Source organism: Phyllobates terribilis, unplaced genomic scaffold (assembly GCF_046119375.1).
Source record: "Phyllobates terribilis strain yellow unplaced genomic scaffold, ASM4611937v1 Scaffold_2__4_contigs__length_985480577, whole genome shotgun sequence".
NCBI lineage: Eukaryota > Metazoa > Chordata > Amphibia > Anura > Dendrobatidae > Phyllobates > Phyllobates terribilis.
This window is the reverse complement of record NW_027362762.1, coordinates 644,924,103-644,938,196: the sequence shown is the minus strand read 5'-3', so window position 1 is coordinate 644,938,196 and position 14,094 is coordinate 644,924,103. Positions and strand designations below refer to the sequence as shown.

The following is a 14,094-nucleotide window of genomic DNA, read 5'->3' as shown; positions in this document are numbered from 1 at the left end:
GTGGGGGGGGGGGGGGGAGTATTTTTTCAATTTTAATTTGGTAAATGGGCCCTCTCCTGTATTCTTTGGTATAGTGTCGGATAAATTATAAAGAAATCCCAAGTCCGATGTAAGGGAGTCTGGGATACCCTTATCCCTACACGTCGGTTTATCTTCTTTAATAAAATGTTTTCGCCATTTGAGCTTTCTGGCAAATAAGTAAAGGTCCTTGGCACTGTCAAACAGGCTAGATGGTCTCTCATTTGATCTCCCCTTTTTAGAACCCCGGCCCCTTTTTCTCCCCCTTGAATTTTTCGGGTGAGTGTCTAAATCTGAAGTCTGTAGAGGACAAATCTGTATTAAAGTTCCTATTCAGATTCTTATTCGTGGGGATTTGATAGGCCCTGTTATCCTTGAACTCCTGAGAGTCTCTAATAAAATTTTTATGTTATCGTTCTTTCAACTGAAATTGAAAGCATTCAAGACTATTCTAAAGTGTCTATTGTTTAGATGAAAAATTGGGTTCAGAGGAGGATTTTTTCGTTATATCAATCTGTTCCCTGAAGTTCTCACATAGCGTTAAGAGGGTTTTCTTTTCTTCTTCCAACAAAATTTCCATGAACCTCAGAGAGCTTAGTGTGGCCTCCTTTTCCCATTTTTCATGAAGAGCTGAGTTATTATATCTATAACCCGGACTTAAAGTAATCCGTAGGTGACGGGGGACAATACCGGCCTTGATATAACTTTCGAGGCTCTGGACCTCCCACCAGGACGTGATTTGGTTTTTGTAGATTTTTAATAACTCTTTAAATGCACTGTTGTAAGTCGGGGTATATTTTGGATGAGAAAATTGGTTTTCGGAGAAGACGTCTTTAGCTTCTGCTAACCAGGTATGGGTGTTGATGCCTTTGGCCAAAAAGCCCGCCATTCCACAATAAATCAAAAATATATTTAAACGCCACCAGTCCGTTTTTCTATTTAGCACAATTAGTTCCATTTTTTTGGGAACCCCTTTTTGACTTTAGCCATTATGGTTATCCCTTTTCCCCACTCTCCCCTGAGTTAAAGCAACGAAACGCGTAGGGAGTATTTTTGGGGCATGTACTTAGATCCTCCTTTCTTTCCATATTTCACATGAGATATTTTTGCGGGTATTGTATGGGTAACCTTTGTCGTGCCCCCTATTGCCATTATCTCCTTTGTGGTTTGTACATTTCTTGCTGGATGTTCGCCAGCAAAGTGGGGATGTCATCTGGCATGAGTAAGGTTCGACTCCAACTAACGGTGAGATTGTTCCTTTCTGATACACTTATTTACATTGTATCACCATCACACCAATAGGATACAACAATATTTCCTTGTGTTCAGTGACACAAGCCCTCCTGGTTCTTTTAACCTTCATTATTAAAAGTTATATTTTAGTATACTTACTACCCTGCTTTATACTTACCTTTGGTCGGTAGTCCTCACCTCTATTATTACAGACAAGAACTCAACAGATTTCATCTATGAACAATAGTGCAGAGAAAACATTGATTAATAGTCCAGTGTGGCCAGTCAGATTCTGTCAGATCTCTAGCGGATCAATGATCTTGGATCCAATTTTTATTCTTCTGGAATTATTTTTCTATTATAGCTACCATGAATGTTACAGTAATATAAAAATAAAAAATATTTACCGTCAGCTTGTTACCACACCATCCTGATTCTGCTTTTAATTGAAGGATCACAACAGGCTTGTTATTGTAATAGTTGATGAAGGAGAATGTGCATGCAGCATTACCCAGAAGTAGGTTCTTGTAATCATAGCCAAGGTAGTCCAAAAGACACCGACTAGCAACATACAACTCAATTACACCAAGACCACATGTTACAAAAGGGATGATGTCTGCAGTTGCTGCCAAGCAAAATAGATTGTAAATATTACAGTATAAACACGTAGAAATGTAATTTACATTTTATAATGATTAACATGTTTACAGTCCAATTGTAATATTAAACTAAGGAACCCGAGTGAAATGAAAGTTCAGTTTGGAAATTATCATCGAGTTTAAAACATATACATCCCTAATCCATACAAGGCTATGTGAACACTGAAATATGGCATCCTAGAACAATTTCTATATAGCACAAGTCAATGTGCAAAGATGTCATCTTTGAGTGCTGGCTGAACTATGGTATTAGCTTGATTTACAGTGCTGTATTACATGGGACTGTATACAATCATGCCTTCATGGTTCTTTTCCATTGTTAAAGCAACAGGAACACTTTAAATAATACATTATAATAGAGTAGAGTAACCAGGTACAGATGCCAAATTTCCATTTCACCAAATGTCTGTTTCCATAAAATGTACATTTGTTAGGGTGTGTTAAGTTATAGACAACTTTTAGAAAAGTGGTCTCCAACTGATTGAATACTATTGAAAAAACAACTACAGATGGTAAACACTATCCCCCCGTCTACGACTGGCTCCTGTCTGTGGTTTGGCTGCAGCAGAGATGTCACATCATTGCTGCAGCCAATCACTGTGCTCAGTAGCTCTGCTGTTGTTGAAGTAAGGAGCCACGAAGCTCAGTGACTGGCTGCAGCGGTGATATGGATTGGAGTTGTGACGTTATTGCTGCAGCCTAAACAAAGAGATTGGAGCAGGATTGGAGAGCCATCTAATATTATTTGTATTTTCTTTTCTTTTTACTTCTGTCTAGTCGGTTGGGAACTACTTTCCTAAGGCTATGTGCCCACGATGCAGAAATGAAGAAGAAAATTTCTGCAGCATTTCTGCATCTCCCTGGCAGAAAAAACACATGCGGATTGTACATGCGTTTTTCCTGCGTAATACATGCGGATTCACATGCATTTCCGCATGCAGGTTGACAAGCGCTTTCCCAGCGATTTTAGCATCACTTGGAAATTGCTTGACAACTAGATCACACTATATAAATCCATGCAAACAGCATGGATTTATATAGTGTGACCTTTAGAATGGTTGAAAATAAAAAAATAAACCTTGATACTTACCTTCCGATGGCCCGGCATGTGTTGCTGCGCTCCTGTGCTGGCTGCCAGCTGATCGCGGGACACTGCACTGAAAGACCTGCCGTCACATGACTGTGATGTCACCGCAGGTCCTTCAGTCCTGCCCGCAAGCACAGAGGAGGAGACCGGGGGCCGTCGGAAGGTGAATATAATCTTTATTTTTTATTTTATTCTTTTTTTTACAGCTTTTAATGGTACCTGGGTGTGGAGGAGAGTCTCCTGTCCTCCACACCCGGGTACCATCCGCACATTAGAACGCGCCAATTACGCAAGTACAGATGCAGTCTTGCGGAATTGGCGCGTTCTAATGCAAGTCAATGGCAGCGAAAACGCAGCGCTTCCGCAAAATTAATGGACATGCTGCGGATTTTTGAGCGCAGCATAAACGCTGCGGAAAATTCCGCAGCATGGGCATTGAAAGTGCGGAATTGCATAGGGGACCATGGCAGAAGGCTTACCATGCGTTTCCCAAGCGTTTACGCTGCGGAAAATTTGGCAGCAAAAACGCTTGAAAAACGCATCGTGGGCACATACCCTAACATTGGAAAACCCTTTTGAAAAAAAAGTGTTCAAGTAAGCGTTACATCTCCCTTTCTTATGCCATAGTGGTAGTCAAGTCTTGCTGGTTCATCCAATACATCTGGCCATTATGGGCAGCTTTCAATGAAATTGACATAATGAAAACTTTGCTTGAACATACTTTGTTAACTAACAGTTATCTAATTAATGAGAAACCTGTATTACTATAGATATAAAGCATTTAAATAGTACTTACTATTTTGTTTGTAGAAGTCATTGTTACACACACAAGTTGCAATGTTAGTAATATTTGTACAAATTTCATCTTCCCCACATGATGGATTGCACCTCAATGTACCTGTAAAATAGAAAATAGGATAGAGAATCACACAAAAAAAATAATGGCTTTATGGGAATAATTTAGCAGATACCTACTTGTACAACAGGATTTGATTGGATCCCAGAACAGACCCTCAGGGCAGCATGCGTTGTTCTTCATAGGACAATCTGTGGGCAGGCATTGAGATAGTCCATCCGCACAAATACAACCCATGTCATTAGAGCATATCCCGCCACAGACGTCACAGGAGTGATATGGGGCAGCTGAAGGGAAAGAGAGGGTGGTAATCCAAACAGAGCACATCATTTATATTTTATAATATGTGTATATAATTAGGACTTAACGAAAGTGACCTTCCTAACAAAACTATAGCAAAATACTCATCTGGACACAGGAGTCATCTACCTGGTTAGTACACTCTACCTGTCTGTAATGTACTATATCCTTTTATACAATGTATTATTGTACATTGTATTAATCTGTCTTTAGGCACTTTTTTAAGGCCCCCTATACATATTAGACTAAAGTCGGTGCAACCCATCTCTCCTTTGACAGATAAAGTCGGACTAGAGAAAAATCCATCTGTTGGATTTCCAATGGCCAACACTTTTGTTCTCTGAAGGTAAGTTAGCGCCAGAGGAATCTATAAGTGGTTTTCTCATAGATAGCACAAGAATGCTCAGCCGAGCATTTCTGTGTATGCGAGAGACAGCAGAGTTAGCCGTTGGGCTAAAAACTGTGTATTGGGATCATTAGTATTAATGTTCTGATATATGTACTGATACTAATGTTCAGTACTGTGTACATATTAAAAAAAATAATAATAATAAAAATAATATACAGTACAGACCAAAAGTTTGGACACACCTTCTCATTTAAAGATTTTTCTGTATTTTCATGACTATGAAAATTGTACATTCACACTGAAGGCATCAAAACTATGAATTAACAAATGTGGAATTATATACTTAACAAAAAAGTGTGAAACAACTAAAAATATGTCTTATATTCTAGGTTCTTCAAAGTAGCCACCTTTTGCTTTGATGACTGCTTTGCACACTCTTGGCATTCTCTCGATGAGCTTCAAGAGGTAGACACCGGAAATGGTCTTCCAACAATCTTGAAGGAGTTCCCAGAGATGCTTAGCACTTGTTGACCCTTTTGCCTTCACTCTGCAGTCCAGGTCACCCCAAACCATCTCGATTGGGTTCAGGTCTGGTGACTGTGGAGGCCAGGTCATCTGGCGTAGCACCCCAACACTCTCCCTCTTGGTCAAATAGCCCTTACACAGCCTGGAGGTGTGTTTGGGGTCAATGTCCTGTTGAAAAATAAATGTTGGTCCAACTAAACACAAATCGGATGGAATAGCATGCCGCTGCAAGATGCTGTGGTAGCCATGCTGGTTCAGTATGCCTTCAATTTTGAATAAATCCCCAACAGTGTCACCAGCAAAGCACCCCCACGCCATCACACCTCCTCCTCCATGCTTCACGGTGGGAACCAGGCATGTAGAGTCCATCCGTTCACTTTTTCTGCGTCGCACATAGACACGGTGGTTGGAACCAAAGATCTCAAATTTGGACTCATCAGACCAAAGCACAGATTTCCACTGGTCTAATGTCCATTCCTTGTGTTCTTTAGCCCAAACAAGTCTTTTCTGTTTGTTGCCTGTCATTAGCAGTGGTTTCCTAGCAGCTATCTTACCTTGAAGGCCTGCTGCACAAAGTCTCCTCTTAACATTTGTTGAAGAGATGTGTCTGCTGCTAGAACTCTGTGTGGCATTGACCTGGTCTCTAATCTGAGCTGCTGTTAACCTGCGATTTCTGAGACTGGTGAGTCGGATAAACTTATCCTCAGAAGCAGAGGTGACTCTTGGTCTTCCTTTCCTGGGGCGGTCCTCATGTGAGCCAGTTTCTTTGTAGCGCTTGATGGTTTTTGCAACTGCACTTGGGGACACTTTCAAAGTTTTCCCAATTTTTCGGACTGACTGACCTTCATTTCTTAAAGTAATGATGGCCACTCGTTTTTCTTTACTTAGCTACTTTTTTCTTGTCATAATACAAATTCTAACAGTCTATTCAGTAGGACTATCAGCTGTGTATCCACCAGACTTCTGCACAACACAACTGATGGTCCCAACCCCATTTATAAGGCAAGATATCCCACTTATTAAACCTGACAGGGCACACCTGTGAAGTGAAAACCATTTCCGGTGACTACCTCTTGAAGCGCATCAAGAGAATGCCAAGAGCGTGCAAAGCAGTCATCAAAGCAAAAGGTGGCTACTTTGAAAAACCTAGAATATAAGACATATTTTCAGTTGTTTCACACTTTTTTGTTAAGTATATAATTCCACATGTGTTAATTCATAGTTTTGATGCCTTCAGTGTGAATGTACAATTTTTATAGTCATGAAAATATAGAAAAATCTTTAAATGAGAAGGTGTGTCCAAACTTTTTGTCTGTACTGTATGTAAATCTATATATAGATATAAATAAGTGAGTGAGATATATAATCAGTGCTTTGCGTGTGTAGCTTACTTTACATGTATTTTAGCACAAAATACATTATTTTCTGAAAAAAATGGTGTGAGGTCACCCTAAATTTTAAGAGCCAACAGAGGAAAAGTGGACACCTGGGGCTTATTTTTATAGCCTGGGAAGGGGGTAATACCCATGTTGCTTCCCAGGCTATTAATATCAGCTCACAGCTGTATACTTAGCCTCTACTAGTAAAATGGGGGACCCCCCCAAAAAAGCTTCAGGCTGATATTAATAGGCTAGGAAGGGGACATGGATATTGGCCCCCTCCCAGACTACAAACATCATCTCTCAGCAGCCCAAGTAAAGGCGCATCCATAAGCTCCACCAATTTTGGCTTTTAGCCTCCGCTCTTCCCACTTGCCCTGGTGCGGTGGCAAGTGGAGTAAAAGGGTTGGGGTTGATGTCAGCTTTGTATTGGCAGCTGACATCAAGCCCAGCGGTTAGTGAGGGAGAGGCATCTATAAGACACCCCATTACTAACCACATAGTCAAATAGTTAAATTATCATAGTGTTTCATGCTGTTTGATTAATTTGACTGTTTAGTATACATTAACTTTAAACTACTGATTAACTGGCTTATTTACTATGATAATTTTTAGTTTGTTCTAAAGGCCCCCACAGACATTGGACCAAAGTTGTACCAAATGGATGATTTCTACCAAATTGATAGTTCGTCATTCGATTCTTTACATGGCAAGCAATCAAGTTATGTGAGACTATTGTTCGCAGTTTGATCGCGCATGTCTGATATTTTTGTACGAGTATTGTGCATGGCATAACGTGTATCTGCTAATCATTCGTAAAACTTATTTCTTTAGCTCAATCCCACAGATTATTGAATGTTTTTGTTTAATATACATTGAAAATGTATGGCTTCCTCAAAGATATCTGTTCAGTGTAATCAGACTTGTGTATGGTGTGGGTTTGGTACGAATGACATTTTAATGTTCAATTGTCATCTCATGTGTATGTGAGCCTGAAGTAGTGATAACTATGCCCCACTGTGTTCCTAAGGAAAACTCACCTTCAGTCCACAACTCTGCATAGCATTCACTTACAGTACCTGTAGAGGTATAACATATATTGGATTAAACCACTTAATTTTAAGGCATAAGTGGAGATCTTTTCTATATGTGAAGATACAAAATGCATTTATGAATTAGCAAGAAACTGTATCCTTAATCAACACTTTTGCGCCCCATGATGTAACTGTACGTCACAGTCAGGGTGCACATGTATAGGGTGGACCCAGGAGCTAAGCCCTCACCATACCTGGCAGATGTCAGCTGTAATACACAGCCAGCATCTGCCTATTCTAATATTTATAGTAAAAACACATCCTATTCAGGAGAGGTTAAACACTTTGCAGAACTGCACTGTGGCAGTGTGGAGCATTTTATGTTTTATGGCATCCAAAGAGTCAATTGCCCACCAGGCGGAAATTGGCGCAGACGGGTGTTTTTGAGGGAAGTATCATGGATTTTAAAATTGAACCCCAGATACCCTAATGGTATGAATTATAAACAAGATTTGTCATTTATCTATTAACCTTAATTATAAACATTCCTTTTCATAGTAGTTTTGATATCTAAGCTGTTGGGCTTTGTTCACACTTCAGTGTTTTTGGTCAGGTTTTCAATGATATTTGTGTGTCGGGGCCGGTAGTGTCTTAAGGACACAGACCAGGTGCTCTCTCTGTGGGTTCCACTCCTGATTTTGGCATGCAGGCGGTGATACAGAGTGCTCACGAGGTGTGGACATCTGAATGATGCCTTATAATGAGTTTTAAGTGGTGCAATGTTTGTTACATATATGCTTCCAGTTATCATCATTATGATTTACGGCCAGTGGATAGGTTGCTATGGGTCTTAGGGCTCTTTCACACGTCAGTATCTCCTGTACAAGTGGTGACAGTTTCCACACATACTGGAAACACGTCAAATAAATGGGTCTGTGCACATCTCAGTGTGTTTTCACGGACCGTGTGTCCGTGTGCTCCACATGGAGACAAGTCAGTTTTTTTTGCAGATACACGGTCCGCAAAAAGTACCACACGGATGACATCCTTTTGTCATCTGTGTGACACGTACCGGCGCCTGGGAATTGCGCTGTTCCGGTGCTGAAAGCTGCCCTCATCATGGTTCCTTGCCAGGGGTGCGATCAGCACCAGCAGGGACCATGGTGAGTGTAGTAGTGTCTGCTCCTGCAGTGTCCACCTGTGTGAAAATAAGAATAAAATAATACAATCCATATACTCACCTCTCCTACATGTCCCCCGCTGTAATCCATGCGACCGCTGACACAAAGAAGTAGGGGAGAATGAGCCGCTCCAGAGCTGCACATAGTGACTGTCAGGACACCGCTCCTGAGCTCAGCTCTGGAGCGGCTCATTCTCCCCGGCTTCTCTGTGTCAGCGGTCACATGGATTACAGTGAGGGACACCTAGGAGAGATGAGCACATGGATTTTATTATTTTATTTTTAGCGGAGGGGACACTGCAGGAGCAGACACTACTACCCTCATCATTGTCCCATCTGGTGCTGATCACAGTGTTCAGCACCGGCTCTTGGGAACAGCGCTAACTACAGCGCTAACTGTAGAGCTGATTCCCAGGCGTCGGTCCGTGTGATTCTGATGTGACACACAGACGGCACACGGTTTCCACACATGTGACACACTCGGACATACGGGACACGGATATCTATGGTATCGTTTTTACCAGTACCGGAGACATATGGACGTGTGAAACCGGCCTTAAATTGTTTCTAGTTTTGCTTTTTTAATATTCACTATGACTGACGGCATCTACACGCCCGGAACCTGTCAGATGTTTTCTATAAAGTATATGCAGTAATATGATATGCTGTTTTTTTTAATCAAGAAGGAATAAAATTTGGATATTTTAAACATGGAATTGAGACATGCAGTTTTCTCTGCCCTTTCCACCTGCCTGTAACAGCAGCGACTGGAGGGAGCCTTGATCACTGCAGTTTAACTACTCGAATGCTGCTGTCAATCACTGACAGCAGGATTTAAATAGGAGCATGCTCACTGGCTCCCATTGGCCTTCTGCGATTCAATGGATTACCATGGCAGTCGGGGGTGTGCTATAAGCTGCTGGTATCACCATTATGATACTTCTCTGAAGCTCAGCCACAGACTGAACATCATAAGAGATCACAATTTATTCTATATATTGCAATACCTTGGTATTGTAGTATATAGTATTTGATTTAATGATCGCAAATTCAATTCCCCTAGGGCGACTAAAGAAAAAAAATGTTTTAAAAAATATAAAAAAATAAATCAGAGTCTAAATCACCCCCTTATCCTATTTTTAAAATAAAGAAATAAGAATAATAAACATAACTAGTATCACCATGTCCATAACAGTCCGGTCTATCAAAATATAAAATTATTTAAAACCTTTATTGCACATTGAAAAGAAGAAATCAAACTGTCAGATTTTCAGTTATTCAGTCACTGTAGTTCCCCCCAAAAAATATGTAGGAGGGTGGTGGGCTGATGAAGACGCCGTGTTAACAGCGGGTTGTTGGAGTTAAAGTATTATGTAGAATGTGTATATTATGAGATATGTGATAAAGTTTGTTTGCTGTGTTTTATCCCTACGGCAGTTATTGAATGCCGGTTCTTCTCAGGCTCTGCCTAAGGCTGTCCCTGGGAATGTGGGAGGTCTGTCCACTAGGGGAACCATACAATAGGAATGGATATAGTTTACAGTACAGAACTTAGACATTAGATAGTTAATTCAGGGATTAGATCATCAATTGGGAGGGGTTAAAACAGTTTTATAGAAAATAAATTCCGGGTTGCAGAGAATTTGTTGGGGATTGAGTCAGTGAGTCTGCCAGGGTTTAGTCCATGAAACGGACACCCAAGTTCTGGGTCCACGACCCCAATAGAACGGGACCAGTGCAGGTCCTATGTGAGACAGAGTGGAGTGTAGGAGGAAGACTGAACATACAGGGACAGATTCCAACAGCAAATACAGCAGTGGAGAAAGTGTTTTAATAGTGCAACTTGTCTGTACACAATTAGGACACATTTGATACTCGATCTGGATGCCGGCACAGTACTGGGCTTGCTACCCACTATAGGTACTGAGAAGCAGGGCACTATATCCCTCATGGGGAGATTCTCATCTGGGTCGCAGACGAAGTGGAAGATGTTGGGTCTCAGGACAGGATGAGAATGAACACTGGAAAGGCACATAACCAAGGGTACTTCACTAACTGAATACCATGTCTTAACCTGTATGCCGCAGCTGTGTGTAGAAGAATTGCACAGTAAAAGTGAGTCTGTTAATCCGGATCTAAGATCTTCTGTCTTGTTTAAAGTCGGTTCCGGTCCCATGGACAATGTAACCATGAGTACAGAAAATCCTTCATCACACTACACACTCCACGCTCAGTACTTTATAGAAGAGGGGACACAGGGCGAAGAGAAATCAGTTCTGGCCCACAGCGTGTTGATACCGGCCCTGTGCACCCCTTCAAATACAATCCCCAAATTGTATCTATAAAAATGTCTGCTCATCAAGTAATAAATAATCACACACAATCACGCAAAAATCAAAAAGTTATGCGTCGCAGAAAATGACAATATAAACATGTTTTTCTTTACAAACTTCAGAATTTTTTCAAACACTAAAATATATCAGAAAAGCTATACAAGTTGCCATGTTATTTTTATTGCACAACGAATGTCGTAAAAATAAAGTGACAGAATTTGAATTTTTTCACAATTTCATCCAGCTTGGAATTTTTTTTCCCATTTTTCAGTACATGATATGGTAAAATGGCATATGGTGTAATAAAATGATACCGTAAGGTAGAACTCGTCTTGCAAAAAAAGGAATTCCTCATATGGCTACATCGATGGAAAAACAAAGAGTTTTGGCTCTTGGAAGAAAAAACAAAGCAACAAAAACAAAAAATCTGCAGCTACCAAAGGGTTTAACAATGTATAGCTGACATGCAAAAAAGAAAAACAAGCGTATCCAAAATTAATCAATAAATTGTTCTTAAGAGAGTGAAGATTCTTCTGCTTTTTTTTAGATGAATTTAATAAAAAGTTCACGTTCTTTTTGTTCTTATTCTGCAGTTTAAAAAAGGTACAGTACAGACCAAAAGTTTGGACACACCTTCTCATTTAAAGATTTTTCTGTATTTTCATGACTTTGAAAATTGTACATTCACACTAAAGGCATCAAAACTATGAATTAACACATGTGGAATTATATACTTAACAAAAAATGTGAAACAACTGAAAATATTTCTTATATTCTAGGTTCTTCAAAGTAGCCACCTTTTCCTTTGATGACTGCTTTGCACACTCTTGGCATTCTCTTGATGAGCTTCAAGAGGTAGTCACCGGAAATGGTCTTCCAACAATCTTGAAGGAGTTCCCAGAGATGCTTAGCACTTGTTGGCCCTTTTGCCTTCACTCTGCGGTCCAGCTCACCCCAAACCATCTCGATTGGGTTCAGGTCTGGTGACTGTGGAGGCCAGGTCATCTGGCGTAGCACCCCATCACTCTCCTTCTTGGTCAAAGAGCCCTTACACAACCTGGAGGTGTGTTTGGGGTCATTGTTCTGTTGAAAAATAAATGATGGTCCAACTAAACGCAAACCGGATGGAGTAGCATGCCGCTGCAAGATGCTGTGGTAACCATCCTGGTTCAGTATGCCTTCAATTTTGAATAAATCCCCAAAAGTGTCACCAGCAAAGCACCCCCACACCATCACACCTCCTCCTCCATGCTTCACGGTGCGAACCAGGCATGTAGAGTCCATCCGCTCACCTTTTCTGCGTCGCACTAAGACACGGTGGTTGGAACCAAAGATCTCTAATTTGGACTCATCAGACCAAAGCACAGATTTTCACTGGTCTAATGTCCATTCCTTGTGTTCTTTAGACCAAACAAGTCTCTTCTGCTTGTTGCCTGTCCTTAGCAGTGGTTTCCTAGCAGCTATTTTACCATGGAGGCCTGCTGCGCAGTCTCCTCTTAACAGTTGTTGAAGAGATGTGTCTGCTGCTAGAACTCTGTGTGGCATTGATCTGGTCTCTAATCTGAGCTTCTGTTAACCTGCGATTTCTGAGGCTGGTGACTCGGATAAACTTATCCTCAGAAGCAGAGGTGACTCTTGATCTTCCTTTCCTGGGGCGGTCCTCATGTGAGCCAGTTTCTTTGTAGGGCTTGATGGTTTTTGCAACTGCACTTGGGGACACTTTCAAAGTTTTCCCAATTTTTCGGACTGACTGAACTTAATTTCTTAAAGTAATGATGGCCACTCGTTTTTCTTGCCATAATACAAATTCTAACAGTCTATTCAGTAGGCCTATCAGCTGTGTATCCACCTGACTTCTGCACAACACAACTGATGGTCCCAACCCCATTTTTAAGGCAAGAAATCCCACTTATTAAACCTGACAGGGCACACCTGTGAAGGGAAAACCATTTCCGGTGACTACCTCTTGAAGCTCATCAAGAGAATGCCAAGAGTGTGCAAAGCAGTCATCAAAGCAAAAGGTGGCTACTTTGAAGAACCTAGAATATAAGACATATTTTCAGTTGTTTCACACTTTTTTGTTAAGTATATAATTCCACATGTGTTAATTCATAGTTTTGATGCCTTCGGTGTGAATGTACAATTTTCATAGTGATGAAAATACAGAAAAATCTTTAAATGAGAAGGTGTGTCCAAACTTTTGGTCTGTACTGTATACCGTATATCCGAATATAAACCTGTGAAACATACTGTAACACTGCATAGCCCTACTGTACATTGGCACCTTAGAAACATTTCATGTATTACTTGATTTAATTTTTTTTGTATTTTTCATCCTAAACTGGTATGCCCCTATAGATACTTGTTCATGTTTTAGTTTCCATTTTAACCAGATTAACACCACAGGATTGGTATATGACTGGTTCAATACCATCAGCAGCCCCTGGTGCACCCGGGCAAGTGCCAGGACTTTGGACCATCAGGGGGGCCCATTCGCTATCGGGGCCCAGGCCGCTCCCCCAGCATCTATGCAGGACCGCTAGTGCTGCTTGATTGCTGTCACTTTACTATCAGACACAGCTGCACAGCGCACTACGCGCGGCCATGTCTGGTAATGACACAGCAGGGTTGGCACTGCACCTTTAATTGAGCTTGTCTGTCACACTGCCACGTCATTACTAGCAGACACACCAGCACAGAGCACTGCATGAGGCCATGTCTGGTAAAGTGAAGCCAATCAAACAGAATGCTGGGGGAGAGGCCCAGGCCCCGACGGCGAGAAGGACCCCCTGATGGTCCAGGGCCATGTCTGTGATGGCCATCAAACACACTCCGGCGGCCCTGCACAGCCACATGCCTGAGGTGCCGGATGGACACAGGCCGGGGGCAGGTGAGCGAGGCTTGTTGCCGACTTCTCCAATCACCATATTAAAAATATTTCTAATGTGTCTGTGTGTATGTGTGTGTGTGGGGGTATGTATGATGTGAATGTCTGTGTATGTCAGTGTGTATGACTGTGTATATATATTTATGTCTGTTTTATATGTGTTTTTAAGAATTTGTGTTCAAATATGTATGTGTACGTATCTGTGTACGTGCTTGTCTGCGTATTGTATGTGTGCATATCTGTGTATCATGTGC

At 41.2% G+C, this 14,094-nt stretch overlaps 1 protein-coding gene across 1 annotated transcript in view; it reads right to left on the bottom strand.

Annotated features, from left to right (window-relative positions):
* Positions 1–4,090, bottom strand: part of LOC141246710 (uncharacterized) — a 76,704-nt gene extending 72,614 nt beyond the window's left edge. The window contains exons 1-3 of the mRNA XM_073669139.1: positions 3,973–4,090; positions 3,794–3,895; positions 1,659–1,876 (exon numbers count right to left, since the gene is read on the bottom strand). Of these exons, the coding sequence (XP_073525240.1) occupies positions 1,659–1,876; positions 3,794–3,895; positions 3,973–4,090 (438 nt within the window). The remainder of the gene's footprint in view (positions 1–1,658; positions 1,877–3,793; positions 3,896–3,972) is intronic.
* Positions 4,091–14,094: the final 10,004 nt, after the last annotated feature.